The following is a 27,791-nucleotide window of genomic DNA, read 5'->3' as shown; positions in this document are numbered from 1 at the left end:
AAGTGTTCCAGCGCCAATGCTGTCTGTGGCAGGCTAGCTCCTCTGGTGCCATCTGGCACGTACATCAGTCTTACCCACACCAGCAGGTCTGCAAGACTGCAGTCTCTAAGCGCACCTTCTTTGCAAGTGGTGAAGCTGTAGAGATGGTCTATGGTGAGTTCTTCACACGTGGCCTGGGAGCTGCAGTGGTTGGGTGCGTGCGAATTCCTCATATGCGGTCCTGTGGAGGCAGGAGCCGGGGCGGCTCCTCAATGCTTCTATGATGCTTGTAAGTTTCTCGGGATCCTCCCCAAAGGTGAGGAGGGGGATTTTAAGCTCCTGGTGCTGGTCCTCAGTCAGGACTTGGGCCCGCACAGGTCTCCTCCTTGTGAGGACTGTTTCAAGCAGGCACGTGCCTTTTCACAGTGATCCCCCTGGCATACGATGTCACTGTTCTCTCTCTGCACAGGGCTATTGCCCGATCGGTGCAGCATTAATCTTCAAGACAGCCCCACCAGGCATACGGGGTTGCTGACTTTACTCCGCACACAGGTAATGGCCTGTTTAGCACATCAGCAATCTTCATGGTGGTCCTACCCAGCATGCAGGGTCGGCAACTTCAAACCTGCAGAGGGGCAACGAGCCAATCGGACAGCAGCATTCACAGCTCACTTCACGTTGGTCCTGCTCTGGCACATGAGCAAAGCAACCATCAGCCCAAAACCCTCCTCTTCCTCACAGGGCACGCTGGTCTTGGCAAGCAGGCAGGCACTCGTGTTCCAAGCTCCAGGGGAAGGTGATCCTGGATTCCCTGGGTGGTGTCCCTCAACCCTGCTGGGAGGCTGTCAATCTTGCAGAGCTTCTCCTCTTCGCACAGCCCGGCTGGCTGCTTGACAGGTGACAACTTGGAGGGTCCTTGCACGCCCCTTCTTTATAGCCTATTTCCAGATACTAAACGGGATTTAGAGTCTGAGTCTCTGTAGTTTATGTTGGAGTCTGCTTCCTTTTCAAGCCTCCTATGCGCTGCCCTTCCTCCAGGAAGCAATCGGTCACAGCAGGAGCGTCTCCAAATCGGATATCCCACACCACAGGCCATGGGGGTGACTAGAGGTTCACACCTGGATGCCAGCCACTGTGTTATGTGTATCAGAAGGTTACCTTACTCTTTATGATTCTCTTATCAGGCCCGGGATGTGCTGAGGCCCCTTCCCAGTGACCTCTCCCTGAATCAAAGAGCACCCTTTGAAGTGTGCTGAAGAGCCTGGGTCTCCCTTCCTCCGGTGTATCTCACCATCCTTACAGGGAAGCAGCAATCCACAACTCTGTCTGTGGGATTCTTCCTGTTAGCCCTGGGTCCCAAAATGGAACCCAGAATCTTCTACGCATTGTACCATTCATAGACACACTTACACCCAGCATATGTATAATACACACACACACAGCAGTACAACACACCACACTGATGTAGGGCAAGGTGAGTTAAGCACACAGAAGTGGAACTTTTAATGAGTGAGCCGATAGGCCTTACTCCAGTGACACAAGTAAAAAGGGCTGTTCACTCAGACTGATCACTGCATGGTATGCTGCCACCACCGTACTACTAGAATCCTGCCAAGGCAGCAGCCTTACCCCACTATTAGGGTAGTGCTTTGGGCTCCCTTAAAAGACAACAGTCCATGAGACAGGGCTATGTCCAGGCTCACACGGATGATCCGTGTTCACCCATGACAACAAAAAACACCATTACGGATCCAGACATATTTACAGTTGGGCACTCAGGTAGGAGTGCATGCCCATCACTATGCAGAGGACCTTTCAATCCCAACATTCAGGAAAATACCAGGTAGATTGTTCCTCTTGGTTGCCCGTAGACTACTCTGAAGAAGGCAAGGCAAGTTTGGTTTGAATAAGTGTCTCGCTGCCACTGTCTCCAGTAGTTTAGAGTCTGAAAAAGAGATTATTAGATTATGGAGGACTACTCGAATGATGGAATATCCAGTTTGAAATAAGTGTAATAATGTATAATTTATTTATTTATCTCACTAATACAATCTATCTAAATACAAATGAGATAAATAATAATTAAGAAATGACTGCAGGAAGCTATGCTTTCTGAAATGTTACATGATTACTGGAAAATGAAGGATGAGCAGCCACTGAAGGACAAAGTATTTGAAAGGTGATAAGTTTGTGGATTCTAAATGTGTTAAGTCCACGTTTATCAGAGTTGCTCATAGTGGACAATTAGATGAAACTTCAACTAAAACCGTGTCAGATCTAGATTATATATATATATAAAATATGGATGGCACCGTTACTAGTATGGTAAGGAAGTGTACTGTATGTTAAGAAGCTGAGAAGTCTTTGAAAATTAGACATACCCCATTGTAGTCAGTTGCGTTCCTGAAAAGACCTTGAGAGTTGTTGGGGATAGATTTTCTTGGTCCATTTCACTGTTTAAAAGGTGAAACCAAAGACATTTTGGTTTTAGTTACTATTATTTGAAGTGGGTGGGATGGAAATTTATGAGGGAGTCTAAAAATGCAGCAGGATTTGGATTTTATAAAGAGTGCTTTTATAGGGAAGGGTGTCCAAAAACGATTATCTCAGACAACGGGGTGCAATCTGTATCTCATAAAAGGAAACACATTTTAGGTAAACATAGTATGTCACATAAACGTACATCATTATATTCACTTAAATCCAATTACCTTTTGGAAAAAATTAACAGAGTGCCCAAAGAAGAGTGAAATCTGCCCTGTCCTCTGGTGTGGATGTTAGAAACTTTCTTCAAGAAAAATGTGTAGTTCTCATTTGACTCCACTACCACCACTGTCAATTCAATTCAACTACATTACATTCAATTAAATTCAAACCACCATTGGTTTTCACCATTTGTCCTTTTATGAAATAGAATTACTACCTGTGACCTAACCGCGAATTGACTGTTTAAATATCAGAGTGTAGAAGTTCATAGGATTATGCATGATGTTACCAAAAGAAGTAATGGTTAAAAAAGAAGATGAAATAATGGTATGCAAATATTTTTGATGCAAAATCATCCAAAGCAAAAGCAGGATATTGTGTCAAGGTTAAATCTCCTTAATTTGTAGAAAAGGGTGGTTTACGTTTTTTGGGCCTTCATTAAGTTTAAAGAAGTTGAGATCCTCTGACATATTGGATGATGGGAAATAGAGGAATCTAAACAGTTTGGTGCTATTCAGATACTATGATGATGAAGTGTTTGAATTTGCTTCCTTTCCATCTTTATTGGTTCCAGCTGCGCTGGAGACAGTTGAATTAAATTAATTAATTTGGAGAATGTACACAAGGCTGTGGGAGTACTCTAGACACATCGTCAGAAATAAATGGCTACCTGTTTAAACAATCCTAAAGATTTATTTTTATTTATTTATTTGAAAAGTTTTATAAAGCTGACCTGTCCAGGTATCAGAGCGCGGTACAAAGGAGCGGAAGTGGAAGGAGTTAAAAGCATGAATTCAACCTCATAAAGGTACATGTGAGGTACCAGAAAAGCAACACATTCTTATGAAGCACATGGAAAGACAAAATGACAACGTTGAACAGAGGTAACAACCCATCTTGTGGGACATGTAAAGTTCCAGAAGAAATCAACAAATCTAGAGCACGTGAGGAGACAAAATTAAAACTTGTGAACAGAAGTATCAAAGAGTGTCAACAGAAAATAAAAGTAAGTTATGATGGCTTCAAGACTATTGCTGTTGATGGTCATTCGTGAGTAACCAATTGACATGTTTTTTTAATGCGGTGGTCGAGGGTTTTGATCTGATCTCGGGAGGAAGAGCGTTCCAAATTCTTGGGGCTGGACCAGAGAAAGCACAATTGTAGGTTCTTTTCTTTTTGAATTTCGGAGGATTTAACAGTAGGGTGTTAGAGCTTCTTAGGGTTAGATTCGAATCCGATAGTTCAAGTTTTTTTGCTTAGTAAACGGGGCTGTTGTAGTGAATAGCTTTCTGCATAAGGCAAGCTATCTTGAAACGGATCATTGCTTCAATGGACAGCCAGTTTAGTTGGATTAGGTCTGGTATGATGTTTTCTTAAACCAGTGATGAATCTAGCCAAACATTTTAGAGTGGCTCTTAGAGGTGCCAATCTAGCTTTAGGTAACCCAGCTAGGGTCATCATTCCATACTCCAAGTGTGAGAAAACTAGGGATTCGACTTCAGACTTAATGTCCTCAGAAGGCAAGAATGGCTTGATTTTCCTTAATATGTTGAGCTGATGATTGGCTCCCCTTGTAGTTGCACTGATGTGATCTTGCATATTCAGGTATTTGTCCAGAATTATGCCTAAAGATCTTGCACAGTCAACGACATGAGGGGTACCGTTGAGCACTGTAAGTTGCCTGAGCCAAGCTTGAGTGGATGCAGAGTGATTGTGTGAGGCGATCAGGAGGAATTCTGTCTTGAGAGTATTTAGCAAAAAATGATTATGAGTTAACCATTGTTGAGTTTTTTGAAGCGCACAGAGTTTTTATATCATCTGGCGAAGAGATTTTCAAATACAATTGAATGTCATCAGCATACATATGGTATGGAATGTTAGAGCGGTTCAGAATTTCGGAGAGTGTTTCCATGAAAAGGTTGAAAAGAGTTGACGAGAAGGTGATACCTTGAGGCACTCCAATTATGACCGGGATACTGGTTTCAATGGAGTGGTTCGCTGTGATTCTTTGTGTTCTGTTTCATAGGTACACATTTTTCAAGCACTTTGGCCAAAGTCAAGTAATAGGATGGAAATTGTAAGGATCAGCTAAGTCTGCATTTGGGTTTTTTGGGATATGAGTGACTTGACCCATCTTGAGGCAATCAGGAATCCTACCCTGTACGAGAGATTCATGAATAATCAGGGACCAGAGTGGAAAAATGGCTGATTTGAGTTCTCTGACAAATCTGGCGGGTAGAGGACGGTTGAAGTGATTGGAAGGTTTTAAAAAAGCCATAGATAGGAGCAGCTCAGCATCACCTGGAAGGTAAAAAGGAATTCCATGATGCATTGTGTTTTGGAGAGTAATCTGTGGGGTAGGAAGTAGGTGCTCTTGCTACTGTTGACCAAGATGAAGGTGAGAGGGAAGTTAGAAGCAGCAGATTAGGTGAGACGCGTTGCAGTTTGAGTTCAATTTTTCTTGCCTTTTCAGTGAAGTGTGCTGAGAAGTCCTCCCGACTGGGGCAAGAGATCTTGGGTGCAGAGAGTTGATTGGCGGAGGGGTTAGCTTGTTGTTTGATGATTTCAAATAGTTTTTTGGGCCTGTTTTTGGCATGGGCAAGCTGTGCCCTGAAGTGATCAGTTTTGGCGCTAAGGATATGTTTGTTATATGAACTTCTAGTCATCCTTAACTATTTGTAATGGAGGGTGAGTTTCTCCAAAGTCTCGCTGTAAGCCTTACTTTGTGACGTTCCTCATTTAGAGAATCACTAAACCAGGGTTTGGATTGTTTGATCGGAATCCTTCTGAGTTGCTTCAGTGCAAGTGTCTCAAAAATATTTGTCATGGTGTGGATGTAGCTATCTGTCAGATCATTCAGGTTAGTCATGTTAGGGGGTGGCGGAAGCAGATAATTGCTAATGGATGTTAGATCATTAATTTTGATGTCTCTCAGATTTTGAGCCAGCTGTTTGATTTTGAGCACTTGACCTTGTCTGACCAGAACCTTTTCCATGATGTGAAAAGAGATTTGGTAATGATCCGACCAGTCACAGGGTGATATGTCATTAAGTTGTATGATGTAATCTTTAGCTATGATTAGATCAAGGGGGGATCCAGGCCTGGGTGAAGTTGAGATTGGAGAGGAAAGCCTTGGAGGAGAGCAATGAGGGATCATTTGTGTCATGCCAGTGTAGGTTAAAAGCCCAGAGGAAGATATGGTTGGGGTATAGGTCGAGTATATGGCAATATACTCCATAATTTGCTCGATGAAGATCACATTGTCACCTTGGGGATGATTTATTGTGTGGAGCAAACCGACTATCTTGCCTTTATTTCAATGTCTAGGTGTTCACAGGAGGACATCATAGCAGTTTGAACCTGTTTCAAAGTGAGGATGGAGCGATAGATGCATGCAATGCCACCCCCGACTTTAACAGGTCTGAGTCTGATAGTGTCATATTCAGGAGGGACTAAGATGTCCAGAACAGGGGAGGTGGTGTCATCAAGCCAGGTTTCAGTTAGGATCAGGAGGTCCAGTTCTTGTGTGAGGATGAGGTCAGAAATGATGCGTCACTAATGACCTGCAGTTGAGAAGCATTGATCTGATGTGCAAGTTAGTTGCTACCGCTTCTAGGCGAGAAGTGGAGATCAGTAGTAGGTCATTCTTGTTAACAGATCCGGGTAACACTTGGTACTCTAAACGGGTCGGAGGAAATAGTTTGGGTGTTGAGTAGAGAGTGTCAGGAGACACTACAAGAGCTGTTGTAAGATAGAAGTAGAGAGAGAGTGACATCATCAGACATATGGTGCGTGGATCTATGGGTCCTGGAGTGGTGATTTGGAAGAGGCTGTGTTCTCCTGAGTTGGCTGAACAGGCTTTTGGAAGAAGAAATTTCCCTCCTGCAGTGTTCATCCCTTGATGGAAAGCTAGGTTGATTAGTCTCAAGGGTAGGATAGAGTTTCCAAAACTTCTCCATCTTCAAAGAGAAATGTAAGAGGATCTGCAGGTTATCCTTAACAGTTTGGAGTTCATGCTTGAGGTCGGCTAATTTATCCTCATTGTAGGGCAAGTATCACTGTCAACGGCCGGTCTAGGAATAGATAGTGGATGGGACCCCTTAGGGAGAGGGGTGTTGGATGGCAGAATACTTTCCTCTAAAGTGCTTAGGAACATATTGAGGGAGAGGGCGGGATCCAGCTTGAGGTCAGCAATATTATCCACAATGGGGGAGGGTTGGCATTGTGGACGGCAGGTCTAGGGGTAGCTAGTTGAAGAGACAACCCTTGGAGAGGAGTGGTGGGGCGAAGTGGTTGTTGAGGGTTTGCGGATTAAGTACTGGAGTATGAGGCTTGGTGAGGGGTAGGAAGAGCACTCATTTTGGTATTCAAGCAGACTTGAGTTGGCATACCCAGGTTAGGTTTGTAGGTATTGCACTCACCATCTGGAAGATGACAGCAAGCAAGCAAGCAAGGACAGGACAGCAAGCGAAGGCTGAGACTGCGCTAGCTCTGCATTGTAATTTGAATGTAATTTGTTTTTAACCTTGTAAAATTGCACTGTTGTCTAAATCTCCTCAGCTCCTACCTGCATTGTTTTTCTGTCGGAACTCCCCGGTCCACCGCAGCAATCACGTGCTGTTTGTGTGGAGGGAGCCACGATCTCACTCACTTCCTGGTGAGCACTTGCAGAGCGGCCATTGTGGCAGGGTGACGCTCTAGTGCTCCACCAGCAGCAGGGTACTTAAATTTTAGTACGACGCCGATGCGCAGAGGACAGCAAGCGAAGGCTGAGACTGCGCTAGCTCCGCATTGTAATTTGAATGTAATTTGTTTTTAACTTTTTAGAATTGCACTGTTGTCAAAATCTCCTGATCTCCTACCTGCATTGTTTTTCTGTCTGTACTCCCTGGTCCACCGCAGCAATCACATGCTGTTTGTGTGGAGGGAGCAACAATCTCACTCACTTTCTGGTGAGCACTTGCAGAGCGGCCATTGTGGCAGGGTGGCGCTCTAGTGCTCCACCAGCAGCTGGCTATATAAACACAACATGGCGCTGACGCGCCGCGGGCGCGCCAAAGGCAAGCCCGTCTGCGCCCGTCCACGCCAGGCCGGGACCCGGGGCCCTGAACCTTGACCGTTTGCACAGCGATTAAAAAGATTCACCCCTACCCAGTTGTTGCTGCTCCACACGAATCTCCAGCCTAATTGCATTCGCCTCAACACGGAAGGAACCATTACTACATGCACTGGCTGTAATTTTTCAGTCCACACGCACTTAGAAGGATTAGGTAATGCCATCACTGTCCCTCAGCATATACATAGCCAGAATAAACCCAAGTTAATCACCTCTAACAACTTCTCTTTCTATAACATTAATTGCGGCTCTCTCCCTAAACACCAGGCGGACATTTTTGACCTCTTAGTGGACCAACACCCAGACGCCATCTTCCTCACCGAGACATGGCTTAATGGCGGCTCTGGCCCAGACGTAGCCAGAGCCCTTCCACACAACTATGCCATTGTCAGTAAAAATAGAGAAGATAGGTTGGGTGGAGGAATCGCCATTATTTTAAAAAAAAATCTTTAGCTGTAAGTTTGATAAGCTACTGCTCCCCGGCTGTGAAGCAGCAATATTTTATTGATTTATTTATAGAGTTTTTATAGCGCGAACGTGACCCTTGGGTATCAGAGCGCTTCACAGTTATATGAGCTGCATTTTGGAGTACAGCGGGTATAGCAGCATTAATATATAGAATATTCTGGTACATGTCTTTCTTAGCAGTTTCAGCAATAACAATTGTTTCACCTGTTTAGTGTACAATGTGTAACACTATTTCTATACAAATGGTTCTGATGTGTCTTTTCTGTGAGTTCTACATCAAAAACAATTCCCAAGCAGTACAGAACAGTTAAAGAATTTCTCAGGTTAACTGGTATTTAAACTTACCCTGACCCCTTCAATTCACCTTTTCTGGGATGCTGGTATATCGCTAGCGCATGGACCATTAATTTCCCCGATCTCATCACTCCTTTCTTGTTCAGCTCAGACAATTTTACTATTTTAGGAGACCTCAATCTTCATCTAGAGGACCCCACTTGTACTACCAGTAATACTTTTATCTCTGATCTGGCTGCTATGAACATCCTACTTTCTTAACAGCGGACCCACCCATAAAGCAGGCCATCTCCTTGACCCTATTTTCTCGAGCCTACCTTCCCTACATTGCCCAGCAGCAACCCCAGTATGCTGGACCAATCATTTTTTGGTAAGCTTTAGTATTGAGGCACTTCGTCTACCCTACATCGTGCGTGATGGCGTCGCTAAACTGTCCAGAAACTGGAAGAATCTTGATACCGCTAACTTTAATCAGTTTCTCTCCACTAATGCCCCCATTTTTAAACAAAATTTCGCTCTTGACCTGGTGGCTTTACATGACTGGATTCAGTCGGCATTAGACGCCTGCCTTCCCACTACCGCCAAGAAGCTAAACAATCATCGCCCCACCCCCCCGGCACCCTGGTTCTCTGACGAACTAAAAAGGGAGAAGACCAAATGTAAAACTTTGGAATGGCGGTGGCGAATGATTTATGAGCCGGAAGCTAAAACTGTATACCTCACCACCAGAAGGACCTACCATTCCCACTGCTCGAGCCAACTTTGTTTCATTAACTATCACCCAGGCTAAAAACTGCCCTAAAACCTTATTTAAGATGGTTAAAGAATTATCGGGCTCAGCAACCAATCAGGCACCTTCCAGCTTAAATAACACCAAATGGGAGGAACTGGCACAATTCTTTTAAAACAAAGTGGAAACAATATACTCTGCATTGGCCAGCTCCACCCTCCCTTCCACACCTGTGCATATTGTAATCCCCGTCCTTTCCGACCCAATACCTGAATGTTGCACTACCCTTGCTCCTGACCACACACTTGATGTCTGGCCACTTCTGGACAAGGTGACACTTACTCAACTCCTTATTAAAATCAAATCAGGATCCCCTTGCGATTTACATCCCGTCACGGTCTTACAGCAAATTGAACAACCATCACTGTGTTACATCCTTGACCTTCTTAACGCCTCTCTTAGGGAGTCCCTTGTTCCTCCAGATTGGAAACATGCGATGGTCATCCCATTATTAAAAAAACTAATTTGGACCCTGCGCTTCCCTCAAATTACCGTCCTATTTCACTTCTCCCTGCTCTCTCAAAAATTTGAGAGAGACATATCAATGGACATCTTTCCATCTTCATCGAAACCAATGAGCTTCCTCTTCCTTCCCAATCCGACTTCAGGACCGGTTCCTCTACGGAGGCTAAACTTTTAGGTGTGACTGAAATGCTCCGATAAAACCTGGATGCAGGCGGAACTATGGCCCTGGTATTGCTGGATCTCAGAGCGGCCTTTGATACGGTCTCTCATACCGTACTTATTAAGGCCCTCCACTACTCTGGGGTTACTGGGATGGCCCTAAACTGGCTTTCATCCTTTATTTCCAATCGTACCTTCCAGATCTTTTCTTCTACTGCTAAATCTATGCCCTACTCTTCGCCTTACGGGGTTCCACAGGGCTCAATTCTCAGCCCCCTACTTTTTAACATTTACGTTAGACCTCTGGCAATGTTGGTAGAAGATTCCGGGCTGTCGCTATTCTCATACGCCGATGACACCCAAATTATCTTCTCCCTTTCAGCAGGTAAGACCACCGAGCTGTCTATCATCAAAACAGGCCTAAGCAAAGTAATGACCTGAATGAATGCCAACTTCCTTAAACTTAATGGCGAAAAAACAGAGGTCCTGGTTCTGGGCAAAGATAAAGATCTTTGGGGCCCCCACCATTGGCCCCCGGAAATGGGTTTGCTCCCGCGACCCTCAACCCAGGCACGCAATCTTGGTTTCATCATTGACGATTCACTATCCATGCATCAGCAAGTTACCAAGGTTACCGCTACCTGTTTTACCATCTTAAAATGGTTGAGGAAGATTGTCTGGATGCTACCTACTCATACCCAGCATACTGTAGTCCATGCCCTCGTTACTTCAAGGCTAGACTACGGGAACATCCTCTATCTGGGCGCTAAAAATGATGTAATGCGCAAGTTGCAGCTTGTCCAAAACTCTGCTGCTAGATTACTTTGCCGTGTTTCCAAAACTGCTTCGGCTTCCAGCCTGCTTGGGAGCCTCCACTGGCTTTCGGTGGAGAAACAGGTTGTGTTCAAGGCCCTTACTTACATGTTCCGCATTAAGCAAGCTACATCTCCCCTCTATTTACAGCACCTAGCTCATCTTTAAGTCCCTTTGTGTACTCTCCGGTCTTCCACACTTGTAAAATTCCAAGTCCCTAAGACCAGACTCTCCCGTATGGGAGGACGCTCCTTTTCATACTTGGGTCCAGTCTTATGGAATGCCCTGCCTCTGTCCCTCCATACACAATCTAACCTTCTCATGTTCCGCATGCTGTTCCCTCATGGCGCCGGGAAACCCTTTTTGGGTATCTGTTGCGCTGACACATACATTTTAATAAATAAAATAAGATGAAGCTCGATCTCAGAATGAAGCTTTTATAAAAATATGAATAGGTTGGCCATTTAGGAGGATGCTACAAGGTGGGGAGAACCACTTACCGCCGCCACCGCCGAGAGTCCAGGGTGCAGCCAGAGCGTTGAGCCGCCACCGCCGAGAGTCACTCTGCCCTCACACAACGCGCCGCCGCTCCGGGGACTACAACACCCAGCAGGCGGAGCGGCGGCGCGCAACGGACGCCTGACGCCTGACGCGAGCGCCAGAAGGAGAAATAAATTCCCTGACACCCCGGCGGAGCGGGGGAGAACCACTTACCGCCGCCACCGCCGAGAGTCCAGGGTGCAGCCAGAGCGTTGAGCCGCCACCGCCGAGAGTCACTCTGGCCTCAAACAACGCGCCGGGGACTACAACACCCGGCAGGCCTCGCGGCAGCGCGCAACGGACACCTGACGCGAGCGCCAGAAGGAGAAATAAATTCCCTGACACCCCGGCGGAGCGGGGGAGAACCACTTACCGCCGCCACCGCCGAGAGTCCAGGGTGAAGCCAGAGCGTTGAGCCGCCACCGCCGAGAGTCACTCTGCCCTCATACAACGCGCTGCCGCTCCGGGGACTACAACACCCAGCAGGCCTCGTGGCGGCGCGCAACGGACGCCTGACGCCTGACGCGAGCGCCAGAAGGAGAAATAAATTCCCTGACACCCCCGCTTCGCGGAACGCGAGCGGGACGCCCGGGGCGAAGCCCGGGCAAAGGGCGGGCCCTCTACGGCCCTCATCGGCAGGAAGAGACAGGGACAGGGCCCTGACCTCAGTGCAAAATTCCCAAGTAAGTCATAATCTCCCCAAAACAATTGTATGTGTCTGGGATACCACCTTCGGCTAACACCTCACGGATCTGCATAGACGCTACTTGGAAAAGTTGCTTTTTTAAAATGTCTAAATCTAAATCAACAGCACCCCATTAATACCATAGACAATTATATGGTCCAGAAAGTTGCCAAAATCAACCATGACAGGAGATCATCCCTGGGGTTGAGTTACTCACCAGACTTGCTTATTGATAACACACCCTTTTCTACTCCCGCTCTCGATATTAGCAATGAGGTGTTCCAGACCCCAGATAACAATCCATTGACTCAGCTCCTAATAGCCATTTCCGAACCAGCTCCTGAGAGCATACAGGACAAAGAAATTATTTTTCTAGAAGAGGAGGCCCCTGCACCGGTCCCTGCTCCGAGAGTAACAAAGGGGGGGGAGAAGAACTAAGCATGAGCGAATTTTGCGGATCTCGCGTTCGCGAATTTTGCGGATTTGCGGATTCGCAATCCGCAAAATCCGCGAATTCCCGCGAATTTGCGGATTTTTTTTTTTTGTGTTCGCCCGTGTTTCTGCCAGTTCGCGAGGGTTTTGTACACTTTCGCAAATTGCGAACTTACCTGTCGGGTCGCAAGTTTCGCGAACTTGTTGTTTCTACGTGTCCAGCCTGTTTGGGACACTCTTCTTCATCACTGCCACTCTCTGTCACCACTGCCACTCTCTGACTACTCATGCCACCCTCTGGCCCACCCATGCCACCCTCTGTTTCATCACCACACCCTCTGGTTGTCCAGTGTACATTATTTTCGGCAAAGCAAAGCACACCTTCCCTGCCTCAAGTGACCTGAATTAATTTGGGGCTGATTAATGTGTCACAGAATATTTTTTTAGCTGGCACCTGTTTCCTTAGTGCGCCCTGATTAGTGATCTTTTGCACTTGCTAAGTGCTTTCATTGTTGCAAAATTAGTTACAACACCTGCCCTGCCCCAACTGACAATAATGAATTAGGGGCTGATTAATGGATTTTAACTTCCAGCCTGGCTCCTGCTTGTCTCCCTTAGCTGTAATTCAGGACCTTTGTGGCATATGTGTAACTATTCTGAGGTTCAGAGCAGGGTCACATAATAGTTTCAACTGGCAACTGAACTCTGGAGGGGCCCCTCAGGAAGCACTACAGGAAATGGCTACTAATGATGAGCCTGAACTTTTGAACCTGGTAAGTAGTTACTTTCAGTTTTGCTAAGATCGTATTTCTGCAATTTTGCACTTATTCGCGGGGCGCGAACTCACGCGAACTCACGCGAACAGTGCGAGCAGTGCGAGCAAAATCCGCTGCTCGCGGATTTGCGGATTTTGCGGGAGATTCGCAAATCTCGCGGATTGCGGATTTCCCGAAAATCCGCAAAATCCGCGAGCGAAACGGATTTTCCGCCCATGCTTAGTAAATTTACTGGTAATGACAATGGAAAATGTGTTGTCTCCGAATGACAGTGCACTGTCACACTATGCACCCACATTTACATACCACACCGATTCCCGTCAACGTTGGCCAGTAGCCCCACCCCATAGCTCGCCTCCTCGGCCTCCCCTTCGGTCATAGCTCAATTTGGTGAGTACCTGTACTTTTCCTCCCCCATTTAAATCACTGGGTACAGGTACCTGCACTTCTATTTCAAGCAGGGTAGAATGTTGAATGTGAGTGAATTCAGACCCTTGGATGGGTTGGCTGTGTATGTAATATGAACCCTCTGACACCGCAACTGACGCAAAAAGCCTTCCTAGGATGCGAAGCGCTGAGCAGGAGAGAACATCCTGGACCGAGGACGCTTTCCAGTAAGGAGAGAGTGCGTCCATGAGTCCAGAACTCCCGAGGGAATACCGCTGCCCACGTCCCACGCACGGGGACATTGGCAGGGCAGCCCCCTTAGTGGTCACTAGTCGGAGCCCCCCCCTCCCTCCTTGCAGGGTCGAGGAGGGGAGGCGCGGAGAGCCTCACCTGCCCCTCCCCTGGGCTACCATGATGCGCGGCCAGGGGAGGGCTTTCCTGGGGGGGCGTGCCGGGTACTTAATCCCCGGCCGCCCCTGGCTCAGCATCTGTTCCTGTTATTCCGTCCGCCTGAGCGCTGCACCCACCCTATCCTCTTACCCAGCGGCTGCACAGGCGGCACGGATATTTGGAATGTTTTAATGCTTTTTCTTGTGTTGCAGGCGGAGTTACAGGGCGATCTGGAGGCAGACGGGACAGTAAGGGTACCTCTGCGGCAGATGGGTACAGGAAGGGTACCTCTCCCTGGCACAGTAAGGATGCCTGAGCCAAAGACCTGGAGCCACTGGAGGTTACGGGAAACCGCGACGGTGCCCCGTTAGTCCTTCGGGTGGTTGGAGGGCCTGAACCAACCGGGGGTGGGCCATACCGCTCTGCCCTGAAAGAGGCGGGAGTATAAGATAAGGATCTACAAGGTGCTGCACTGTCCGGGCATCGATCCACCGTGCTGGCTGGCTCTTTAGGCAGGCGGGGCAGCGAGGGGTACCATCACTTTCTTTGCAGGAGTCAGTGTGGCACTGCGTGGGGCAAGGCCAGAGGGTGTGAGCGTTACATGACCACTGACGTAGAGGAAGGGTGTGAGTGACCACTTCTCTTAGAACCTCTGGTCCAGTGCCATAACCCGCAAAAAGAGCATTGGAGTGAGATGGAGGCCAGCAGCAACCACTACTCTGGGTGAAGCATCCCAGCAGTGACTGCCAGCTAAGAGTGTCAAGTGGAGCGAACTGTATTGGAAGGGGAGGTCTTTTGTGAAGGGTTCATCTTACCACGGTGAAAAGTACTGAGACCACTACTCCTTGCATAGGGAGCACATAAAATGCTGCCAGGTAGGTATTGTTCATTTGCGTCTTTCTACCCAAGACATGTGTTTACAACAAAGTTTTGTATTGCGCTTTCATGTTCCATTGAGGCCACTTTGCAGCGTTTCCCACAGTACAGAAATCAAACATAGGGCCCTTGTACCCTAGCATATGTAATGTCCCGCTATGTCATGTGCAGCTTGCATCCTCCAAGACATTACTTTAAACCATTGTGCTTGGTTATTAAGGGAAGTCACTGAAGAACTAGACTCTTCCGAGGAGTACCTAGCATCCCTATTTATCTGTAACAGAGTTCTCTCTCCCTTCTTGTTATCTCTCTCTACACCCCTCCCCTCTTCAATGCAGTTCTTCCTTTACTCCTCTTTCCTCAGCAGGCATCCTACTTGTGTTCTGTATGAAGAAACACAGCATCATTCCTATATCACCATTCCTAAAAATTACGTTGGTAGGCGAATTATCATAAGCGATGCGCAATACTGTTATATATAGTGATGCCACAGAAAGTGACGTCACAGCCCTATCATACTCTTCACAATAATAGTACTGAGTCAACCTTTAAATCAAACAGTGCTTTCTTTATGTAATACACATGTACCATTAAGACCCACGCTCTTCACTGTATACGTGGGTCCCTTCACAAACATTTATGAAAAGTTTAACATAGGGTACCGGCTAGAACCTCCTGGCCATGGAAAAGATTTCCTTCTCGATACACAACAAATTAGGTACCTTCAAAACATATTGATCACAGCTGCGAGACTGCTTGGAGTCAGAATTTAGAAAACGTAGATCCTGCGTGGTAAAGCTGGATAAAGCTCAAGAATGCCAGTATATGTGATCCTTAGTTGGTAGGCAAAATAACCAGCCTAATGGTAATGCTGGCAAGAAATCTGTCCAGCAGTTTCATCATAATAAATGAGCGCTGGAAGTACAAATGGACAGTCACCTAATCCTGCCTTAATATGACAGTGACCGGCTATGACGGAGAGCAGCAGCCCGGAGACTCCAGAGCAGGTAAGTGATTATTTCCTCTTTTTTTTTTTTTTAGGGTTGAGCGGACTGGAGTTCCATGGAGTTTTTTTTTTTAACTCCGTGGAACTCCGCGTCGTAACACTCCGCTAACTCCGCCCACCCTTAATAAAGACACGATAGCCATAGGATGGGGTACAATATTATAGTACCTTCACAAAATACATATCAAAGTCTATAATGATATAAGTGACCATGAGCAAGTCATGGTTCGCCTACCTAGGTCCATATTGAGGCCTGGCAGACCTATATAAAGGGGAGCCGTGGCGCAAACAAGGACAGTGCAACCTATCTGTAATACGGGCCCTAGAGTCCAGTAATGGATACTTGAGAATTAGATCTGTCTGAATGACTCCAAGAATGAAGCACTGTTCTTGAGGCCTGGTTTCCGTTCCGTACTTCCATTAGATTGGCCTCCTTCCGTGTGTCCACCATCCACACCATGTCAAAATGTCTACAACCTAGGTGTTGTTCTAGATGCCAATCAGTCAATGATTCTACGTGCGCCTCAAAAGATCTCCATCATAGTAGACATACTTTTAAACACTGCTATTCCAATGTTATAAACAGTTGCATTCCTGTGAATACTATGGCCAAAATCCAAAGAGAACAAAAGTATGTGACTTGCTTCATCATTGCCTAGAAGGGCACGGACTACATGTCTCCTGTAGAGATGGCACCACTTGATATTGACCAAACAAAGAAACAAATTGATGGAAAGACAGTTTCCTGCCTAATCAACTATTTTGAGTCTTACCAGCCAACCAGGTTCCCAAAGGGTAGACACCCAAAACAGACTTTCCATACATCCTATGAGACATAGGTTTATATGGGGCAAAACTCATGATGCTCTACAGTATTAACAATGGAACTTGCTTCCGTCTCACACAAGATCATAGTCTAAGCATCAGAAGTCCCTAATCCCTCCCATACAGTGTTTTTGACTATGTTAAACCTGGCATCCTTAGCGTGGTTTCCCCCTACATTTTTGCCTTCAGACCAACTGTTTTGCTGGCCTTGGGACTCTGCAAACTTTACCATTGCTATCCAGTGCTAAGGTGCTTGTGCTCTTTCTCTAAAACATAGTAACACTCGTTTATAACAAGTTTTTTACTCTTCCTGATTGTGCTACCTCACTCGACAAGCTATTGTACTACTAGATTAGAGAGACATGCAAAGACGTTAACCTAGCGTTCCCCCATGCTCCCCTGGCCAACGCGGCCCTTGAGTTTGTCCATTCCTCCAGCTCCCCACGGATGTTGGTCACCAGACTATACGCTCTTACATTGGTCGCCTCCTTCACCAACACTGAGCGAGCCCGCAACTCGTGGAGTGTAGATTTAGAGAGCGGCCTCCCTCCTCAGCAGTGGCTCCACTGCTGCAACCAGATTAAGAGCCCCTCCCCCAAATACCATCTGAGGCTAATCCACTCTAAATGCGTGCGCTGCTCGGCTCTCGGCGCAGACTTTGCCCACCTGGCCTGGTTGTGTCCCAGGGTTTCCATGTTCTGGGAAGGGGTCAGCCATCAGTAACATCACACTTGAACGTATCACTCCTGACACTCTGGTATGCTTGCTGGGCTTCGTCAAACACATGACAGATGCCAATCACAAACTAATTGCAATGCTTCTAGTGTTGGCTAAACGCAGGGTGGCCATACACTGGGGGCATAAACTGGCACCCTCGGTCAAGAACTGGTTGGACAATGCGGCCCCCTACCAAACACTCCTTGGTGAATTCTGGCAGTTGATGCCGGCGGCCTGCTGACCCCCTGACATATGGCCTCCTCTCATCGCCTATCTTCAGGGATTAAATGCCCCTGACTACTCAATAACGAACTCTCCCACTCCAGATGAATCGAATTCTCTAGCCGGAATCACTGGTCCTACCTCCATTCTGGGTTAGTTCACATGCGCTCCCTCCAATGTGTCCTGATCATCACGCATCACAGATGGGTCTTGTTATATGTTCCTCTTGGTCTTCACCACAGTGTATTGTGAAATGCAAATGTAAGTGCAACCTTCACTGTATGTGGCCTAAAAACATTGGCTTTTTAATCAGTAGTACCTCCTATTCCTTTTCTGTGTCTAGCCAATTCATCTGGCTCATTGTGTTCACAGGTGCCGGGAAACCTCTGGGTAGCTGTGCGCTAGATACATTTAATAATTTAATAATAATATGTATTGTTGTACTACCAACATGTAATGTGCAATTATATCCTTTTTTCAATAAAGGTTTTTTGAATTTCTTTTTTAAAAAATGTATAATTTATTTCGATTTAAACTGCCATTTTTACCTGGCAAAATAAACCTTTTTGCCAATCCCAAACTTTCCTTTTTAATACATATAAGTCATTCCTAGGGTAGGCTGTGGACAGCCCAAAGGGCAGTGTGCCATGTATTTAAAACAGGCACTCTTTAAAATTTCACATGTCCTGGTAGTGAAAAACTCTTGAATTCTTTTTTCACTACAGCTAGGCCTAGCTCTACCACAGGATAACATTTGAGTTGCTTTATTAAATTTTATATGTGTAAATTCCAGATGGGAAGAGATAAACAGTTCATGTTTGGTGTCTCTGGAATCACAATTTAAAATCCTAACTTATGGTGAAGTCGGATTTTAAATTGCAATTCTGAAAATGCCTCTTTTAGAAAGTTGGAATTGTTTTGCCTTAGCTATTTAGTTCCTGTAGACTTTCTCTGGTCACATGACTGGGTGTAGCTGACAGTTGAGCTTTGTGTATTCCTCCTAGACAGGCACACACAATCGGAAGCTTAGGTATGACTAGATGAGCCATCACTGGCACAACTGGTGATAGGAGCTTGGCCCAGCCCCACTTACACTTGAATAGGCGGTGTCCTGTCTCCATACAAAAGGCTGCATAGTGCATACCCCCTGTAGTTTGTCTGGAGTCAGGGCCACAAAGACATGACATCTGTGCAATTTAAAGACATGCCTCTAGAAGCTTCTCCCCACTTAAAAGGGACAAATGTTTTATAAAAGAAGGACCTAAGGCACCAAGCCTTCTGAACCTTTGCATACTATGCCAGGAAGTAGGACTGCTGTGCTGCTACAAGGATTGGCACTCTTCTGGACTGCTGCTCTAAAGGAACTGCTGCCCTACTGTGCTGACCTGCTGCACTCTTGCCTGGGGAAAAAACTGGACATGCAACTTCATCTTGAACCCAGGACTCCAGAGTGACTCCATTGCTATTCTGCTGGTCTCCTAATTGGAGCCTCAGAGACACCTCCTGGATCCAGCTGCAGTGAGTTCCTGACTAGGGGTGGGTGTAATTTTTTATTACGCTGGCGTAATCATAGAAATGTAGTAATTTTGCATTACTCTTGTGACGCAGAATTACGATAACATTCCGCGCTCCACCAGGTAAATTAATCCAGTGATGCATTGCTTAACAGCGGAAGGGAGCACGCCTTTGTCAAAACAGTTGACCTTTTAGTCGGTTGACAAACTTAAGTACGGGGTGTAACACAATTTAGCAGGATAACACAGTTTGCCAGGATCACACATTTTGGTGACGCAGAGAGGCCGGGAATAGCACTTTGGCCAACCTGTTTGAGTCATCTGCTTAACCAATGGAAGAAAAAGCAGGCATTCCTCCTCCTCCCCAGTGGATTAACAAGTACCGGTGCATACTCATGCCAGTGGTGTGCTATGGTTGGCTTTTGAGAACGGTGAGGGAGATTTTTGAGGGTAATCTAAAAGGTACTTTTCAGGAGTTCATACCATGCCAACAGGCCCCTACGCAGCACTCGTAGACAGTAGACAAAAGGAAGCCTGTGCCCCATGCACCTCACTACCTCAGGGTCTTGACATCTGACTCTAAGCGCACTCTCCTGATAGAGGGCTGTCTCGATCGAAAGTCAGGGCGCCGCACCCTCACTGCCCTCTCCACCAATGGATGGGTGCAGGTGCGGGAGTGAGGATGGCGAGAAGTGGGGGTAGGAACAATACGTACAACCATCCCTCAGCGGCCCATGGACAGGAAATGAAGTCACCTGGCTACAGTTTGGAGGGCTCACGTCCATGGATCTCCACAAATCCTCCTGGATGAGTTCAGACTACAAAGAGCAGACGCTGAGTGAGGACTCTCCTGGGCGAGCCACAACTGGGACCCACTGGAAACTGATGGGGAGTGAAGCACCTGTAACACTGGGGTTAGGAGGTGCGGTGGATTGAGTTTCTTTCAACAGATCAGTCCATTCTGGGTCAGGTAGTCCTGGTGCATCCCAGTGAGCACAAATGGCCAGTGGTAGCAGAAAACACAGGTTTGTGACTGAAAAGCCAGAGAATTAATTATATGTCCCTAGTGGGGCATTTGGTGAGTGACCTTTTCCTTGGCATCCTGACCAGTTTGTGGGATGTATGTACCCCAACTAACATTAAAAAAATAGCCATTACAGTGTATTGTTCACTCTGAGCTTACACGCTGCGAAAGTAGCACGAGCACCGCTATGATGTCACAAACAGATGGCCTGAACTTTTGAATCTGACCCAATCTAGTGCGACTAGATAGCAATGGTTCGCGCTTTGTGCTTTTAGACACTATTTTACAGTTTATTCTTTCAAAATTCATAACTCCGGTTCTACTGATAGGATTTTTGTCATTTTGGTCTTGTTTTAGTTAGTAAATGCTGCTCTATGTTTCTAATTTGGGATCTTTTAGTGTAGTGTTTTCACAGCTTTACTGTTTGGAGTGTTGCAAACAAAATTTACACATCGCCTCTAAGTTAAGCCTGACTGCTAATAGAGTGTTGAGCACAGGTTAATTTGCGGTTTGCTTGTGCCTCACCCTGACTAGGATTGTGGTGGCTGCTTGACCAGGGCTCACACTCCAGTCAACCAGTACCCAGTTTCTAACAGACTACAACACAGCTGATAATCTGGCTTCACTACCTTGGCTCTACTATTGTCATCATTCTCTTAGCTAAGATTACAATTACTTATAGCCACACTTCTTATGAAACCGCTTTGAAGAGCCCTGAGGGTTGCACTAGAACTCTACAAAAATAATACATATTCCAAAATAAACAAGATTGTCTATTACTTTTAAACAGTCAGTACTTAACTTGTAAAAGAATAAGGTTTGGGCCCAGAGTTTGCTGAGAAACTCACAACCAGCACCATCGAAGGTTAGAGTGTTAAAAACCAAGCCTGCAGCCCTCTTAATTCCACCTCACGCCTCTTTAATCCCCAGGTTCCTGCTTTCTCCCTTTGTCACTGTTTTACTGTCTTCAGCCTTCTTTCCCCTTTTTTGTTTTTCTCTCTCTTGATCTGGGATCAAAGTCTTTCGGTAAAAAATAAGTGCTAAGCCCAAAAAAAGTGAGTGATGTCGGGCACCACCAGCAGCCGGGCTCAAATTAAGCACTGTGTAAACTTCCCAATATGGAGTCAATTTTGTTATTTTGCAACTCAGAACTTAAACCATGTTATTTTCTTTTGATCATGATTTTATTAAAATCTATCAATAGAAACCTATTTTTATAGGATATAATGTCAAACATTTTATGAAATTATGATTACAATGTTCTTTCTAAAAACTGTGAATATCTGCTATCGTTTGCACGTTTGTAAACAAATCTATTACTGTTTTATAAGTCATCTGTATCTATTTGGGAATGTTACTCAATTAAATATTTCTCCGATAATAAAACAAATAAATAAAAACTAAGATTAAAACCGAAAAAAATCCAATAAATATGAATACATAATGTATTATTATATAAACCATGTGCTATTTTGCGTTTGCTTGTCACTTCAAAGCAGTGATTGTTTGAAGCTAAAAATGAATCTACATTTAAAAAATAGTACATGAATTATTTGTTTTACGTTAAACATGTGAGACATGAGTGCTGATTCTCATTTTTGATCGTGTTATATTTTCATTAACACTCTAAAGCAGTTTCTTGATTGCATGAGAGCTAAACGAATATAAAATAAAATAAATAGCACACATACAAATATACAAATGTGAAAAGGACACCTGGAAGTAATTTTAACTTGTAAATCTGATGCATTTTTAGCACGGATACAGGAATAGCAGCTCTCAGAAATGATTGAAAGTGACAATGGGTTGCAACCTTGATAGATGCTGATGGGGTATGATCAAACAGTAATGTCCTGACAGAGAAAACAAAATGTGCTGAAAACTTTTCAAAGAGACAATTACTTGGGGTTAATGCTCAGATAAAACTATAAGACGGCCAGCACTAGCAGCCCGTAATCTGCAGCTCCAGCAACCTTTCACCAAGTATCACACCAATCACATCATTTAACAACTTTTTGCCAGTTCGTTTAGAAAATAGACAACCTTGCAATAGTCCCTCCAGCCAAAGATGAAAGGGTGTCCACATATATTTTTTTTTTACAGGTTTACATAGTGCGAACTAGACCCAAAGGTATTGGAGCGCTTAACATGAGCACCAGTTACATTACACAAGGACACTGTTTTGGCGCCCCCCGCACGTCTGGGTGGGGCGCCTTTAGTGGTATCAGGGGCTGGAGACCTTCCCCTTGGCACTGGAAGGGAATTCTGGCTGGGAGGTGGCCAGCGACATCATCTGAGGACACGAGGCTCTCAAACGACCATATTAAGGACCAGATGTAGGTGGCCCAATATCGGTCGGTAACGGCCGAAAGTACTGAACTTACCGGTATTGGGCATTTGGGATGCAGGTGGCCGAAATTGCAAATTCGGTAATTTACTGATTCAGTATTTTAATAAATCGGTAAATTACTAATTCCTTAAAATACCGAATCGGTAAATTAACGAATTTGCAATGTAGGGAGCACTCAAATGAGTGCTTTTCCCATTTTAGGATTCGTTATTTACCACTAACTTTAAGTTGGTGGTAAATAAGGAATACCTTTGAAAATGCAAATCTGTGCATTTTCCACTGTGCCATGTGGCAGACATACATGCCCTTAGGGCATGTATGTGTGCCACCTCTGCACACAAGCACGATTCGGGGGTACAACAGCGTGTCAAAGTGACACCCTGGCACCCTTGAATGTTTCCCCCATTTTACCGAATCGAGGCCCATAGGAATGAATGGCAATTACCGAATCGGTAAATACCGAATCTTACCGTTTCGTTAATTTTTACTGAAAATGTATCTACCTCCCAGGCATTTACCTCTTCTTAAATACCGAATCGGTAAAATTCGGTATTTAAGAATAGGTAAATTGGGATTACCTACATCTGGCCCAAGGTGCGGTCTGCAGCAGGATCACCCTCTTCATCCCCTCTAGCGCCTACAGGACAGTATGGACCAGCATGAATTTTTTGGTATACACAGGGAGATTAAGTGATTTGGCCAGAATCACAGATGCTGAGCTGACGCAGAGGCTCAAACTTGGTTCTCCAGCTCCAAAGGCGGCAGCTCTGTCCGTAAGGCCCCTACTTCCTCTCTCCCAATTAGATCTCGAATCATCCAGTGCAAGAGGTCTCTCCCCCACTCCTACTTATATCTTGACTCTCATACAGCGCAAGAGGTCTGGTTGTGAAAGACCTAAGGTGAATTTACAGATACAGCTTACAGCCCACCCACTTCTTACCATTCATCATTTTTGTTGTCATTCTCATTTGCTTGCTTCTTATTCGATGGCTTGCCTTCTTCTTGTGTCTGTCCTTTTCCCAGGGCATAGTCTCTACTTTCATTCAGCTTTAGCACCCCATAGAGACCCAAAAGCGTAGGGAAACCAAAGCAGCATTGACAATTTTGTCAAACAGGCCTCCACCGGGGAGGGGGAGGGGATTTACCAAGGGAGGGGTGGGGTGCAAAAGTGGAGTGTTTAACAAAACTGGCCCCTAGCACTGCTACTTTTGTTACTGGGGGCCAATGCAAAACCAGCCCCCATCCTTCCAATCTCCTAGGCAAAAGCCGGACAAATCTACTGCCACCTGATTCTGTATCTCACAGTTGCTCCACCTGTGCGACCAAACAGTGCTTAATTTGTAAAACAATTAAGTGCCAGGGCCCTAGTTAAGAGGCCAATGCATCTTGCACCACCCATTGCCTCTACCAGGGCTGCCACCGACAGTACCAACAAAATTACTAACCCTCACTCTCATATAAGTGTGACAATTCAGACTATTCCAGGTCCCCAGACCTGTAAGAATGGCTCGGGTGGCAGGTATTTATAATTCAAATGTAGGTTACATTAACAAATAGCTGTTGTTGTGCACAACACTAAATTAAACAAACAGCACCACCAAGTGGCAGACTGTCATAAGTGTGTGTGTGAGCAATTAAGTGCTGGTGCAGAGAATGGAAACCACTGGCCCAAATTAAGCACTGCTGCCAAATGGAATGAGCTGTGTAGCAAGACTTACCTTAGCAGGTTGGCACATGGGCCCGGCCATCGGCAGCTCTGGTACACTCTCTGGATCACTGTCTCAGAGCCATTATGCACCTGGCAAGAAACAGTCCTCGTCACAGTGTTCTGGCACCAGTTCCTACAAAGAGAACACCTTGGGATTAGATTTTAGTAGCTATCAGTCTCATATCAGCAGAACAACCATAACAGACAATGGCGTTCTGTATTCTAAATATACTATGGTGACCAAGCGCAAGGCTAAATATGTGACGCACTATGTACAGAGAAGTGTGGCTCAGGGGTTAGAGGCGGCAGACCCGGGAGCTGAGATCGGCCCTGGACCAGGGTTCAATTCCCCGCCTCGGCGGGTCTTGGACTCAAAAAATTCCACGGACTCGATAATTCTCGCTCCGGTGCCTACTCGACTCACGGGTTCACACTCTGGGCAATAGCTTGCGTAATCTCCACAATGGCCCCTCGCGGCGGGATGCCTGGCTTTCACCTTGTGGATACCCTGCAGGGGTTATCTCACAGGGGAATACCAGGACAGGTTCCCTAAGCAAGCGCTTAGATACCGACCTCGGTTGGTGATTTGCGCTATATAAATACATGTACATTTACATTTACGAGCATCTGATGCAAACATTCATGGGTCAGTGCAGTGACAATCTGATCAATAATATTAACAAATTGTACAAAGTTGTGTTTTGCACAGGAGTTCCTCAAGCAGGAAACAAGGAAATTGTAGGGTTAGGCAACAATGGCAGCCAACATTTGGGTTATAAGGCAGAGGTAGCTTTATTCTGCAGTGGAAAGTAATGCAGTCGACATTAATAACATCATCATGGTAACTCACTGTAATATGGAAGCTTTGTTTGGATGGACTGCTCACAAACTAGAGCTTGGGTTAAAGTGGGAACTGTATCCCTGGCACTTGCCATCAAAAAACACTATGGCACTTTGCGATAATAGGAACTGTGCCCATTGCCATGTGAAGGATATCTGGGGCCCTGTCATGACCCAACTTGTGGCCTCCTATGGCGAACAACCTTAATTCATTACATGATTTTTGCTAATTCAGGTCCTCGTGATGAGGATTAATATTGAATATATGTGTACATTTGTCAGAAATGGGGCATGCAAACAAAACCATAAAGGATAATTTGGTTCTCATCAGCCATCTAAATAAGCCAAAAGAAAGTCGAAATATGCATCAATTATGCCATTTTTAGGTCTCGCTGAAATTATAGTAAGGCTTTCAAAAGTCTACCCAAACTGCGGATTAGGTACAGTTCATGTGAGCCAGGTGCGTGCACATTACATCACACACCATTTGTTATCAGCTTGTGAGCCTCGGCATCAGACTTCAAAGGATCCGCTCCCCCGCCCCCCATCAGACTTCAAAGGAATCCGCTCTGCTCCCCCACCCCACGCAATGCTGAGAGCTTGTTTTTGACTCCTCCGAGAGGCTTCTTATATCAGCCTGACTGCATGCTTGTTTAATGTGGTGGATACTCACTGCCATCTAGTGGCCATGTTTTATTGTGAAAAGCTTCAGCCTCCTGCCCGTCCCCGAGCCTCGTCCTCCCCGCGCGGCCTCAAGCGCCATCGCTCTGGGGCTTCCAGCCAAAGTACGTCAACAAAAAAAGGGGCATATGTTTGTTTAAGCCGCTCAAAATAGTAGTTTTCAGCGACAAAAAGACTAAGTCAGGATGAAGAAAAAACTGCACACACACCAAACGTTAAACCATGCATAGGTCGGTAATGCTTCGCTCATGCGCAAAAGTGAACGGTTAATCACAGTGGGAAGGAGCCGCTCTCTTCCGATGCCCTCAGAGCTCAGCAGAAAGGCCCCCACGTTCTCCAAATGGGCGATCACCATCAAAACAGGTTTTAACAAAAAATGAATCTCCGCATCAACCACAACTGGACCACAAGTTTTAAAAACGCCTGTCTGCATCTGCCTTCGAGGAGTTTTCATAACACTAAACAATGTCGGGCAAAAAAGATCCCTGCCCGTCTTTTTTACATCACACATTGATCACAACACCAAACGACTGCAAAACGCTCCAGCAACATCGAGGATAACTTACGCTCTTACCGCCCCCAAACCAAAGCCATGCACAAAGGCACCCTCTTCTCCGACCTCCCGCTTAGCTAGAAACGAGGGCTGAAAGGCTACCACCCGCTGACCTTGTAAGGTCCTCAGGGAGTACTTATGTCGATGGCACAAAGAACAGCCACCCCAACACGTGGACCAAGGGAACAAGTCTACAACGCCGCAAAACATGGGCATATATTTAGACAGTACAGAAAAAACACCCTCCGTTTAAAAGCGGGTAGACAACAATCTCCAAGTTACACGAGCGACAGCATGTGATAACTGCATTCTTGAGGTATGCCCCGACAGTGGAAAATACAAAGTCAGCTTCATGACGCAATCCACCCTCACCACAGCTCCTGGTCGCCAGTTTCATACGTCTTGCGAGAAGATAACGAGTTTTCGCGAAATAACACCAACAGGCTCGCGTCCTCAATCGCCATCGCTCCAGGGCTCCAGCCTCGCGCGTTTCCTATTCTCGCACCGGAACTCAGCCACGTGCCGGACCCCAGCCTTGTGTGTTTCCCATCCTCACGCCGCATCCCAGCCTCGCGCTCTGCCTCACGCGCTGCTCTCTCGTGCAGCTACCCCGCTCACACAAACACCCCTTCTTCAAAGGTCACCAGCACACCGCCTAACCCCTCTGTTATTTTTCTTCCTTCATTTTTTATTTCTTTATTGCACACACACACACATCCCTACACACACACACAACCCCACATGCACACACCCCAACATGCACACAACCCCCCACACACACAAAACCCCCCCACACACAACCCCCCCACACACACACAACCCTCACACAACACCACACACACCACCACCCCACACACACCAACCCCCCCACACACAACCCCCCACACACACAACCCCCCCACACACACAACCACACACACACTTTCAGCCCCACACACACAACTCCCCACACACACACAACTCCCCACACACACACAACTGCCCACACACACACACCCCACACACAAACCCCCCCCAGACACACACCCCCACACACAACCCCCCTCACCTACAACCACCCCACACACACAACCCCCCCCCCACGCACACGCCCCTCCCACAAACACCCCTAACACACCCACACACACATCCCACACACACACACACCCCACACACAACCCCCACACAAATCCACACACAACCACCCCCCACACACACCCACACACCCACACCCACCCACACACAAAACCCCACACACACAACTCCACACACACAACCCCCCGCACACAACCCCCCCACACACACACAACCCTCCCCCACACACACCATCACACCCCCCACACACAACCCCCACACACACAACCCCCCCACACACAACCCCCCCACAACCACCCACATGCACACCCACACACAACCCCACACACACACATACACTCACACACACAAACACCCCGACACACACATACCCTCCCACACACACAAACCCCCCCCACACA

At 46.3% G+C, this 27,791-nt stretch overlaps 1 protein-coding gene across 1 annotated transcript in view; it reads right to left on the bottom strand.

Annotated features, from left to right (window-relative positions):
- LOC147666673 (collagen alpha-1(XXVI) chain-like) overlaps window positions 1-27,791 on the bottom strand; it is a gene marked incomplete at its 3' end in the record, with an annotated part of 663,130 nt that overhangs the window by 451,485 nt on the left and 183,854 nt on the right. Inside the window, exon 2 of the mRNA XM_086948979.1 lies at window positions 24,253-24,375. Coding sequence (XP_086805105.1) covers window positions 24,253-24,375 — 123 coding nt within the window. The remainder of the gene's footprint in view (window positions 1-24,252; window positions 24,376-27,791) is intronic.

The sequence above is a fragment of the Lissotriton vulgaris genome, unplaced genomic scaffold, assembly GCF_964263255.1.
Source record: "Lissotriton vulgaris unplaced genomic scaffold, aLisVul1.2 SCAFFOLD_669, whole genome shotgun sequence".
Classification (NCBI taxonomy): domain Eukaryota; kingdom Metazoa; phylum Chordata; class Amphibia; order Caudata; family Salamandridae; genus Lissotriton; species Lissotriton vulgaris.
Note: the sequence above shows the minus strand (reverse complement) of the source record. Positions and strands in the feature narration are given on the sequence as shown.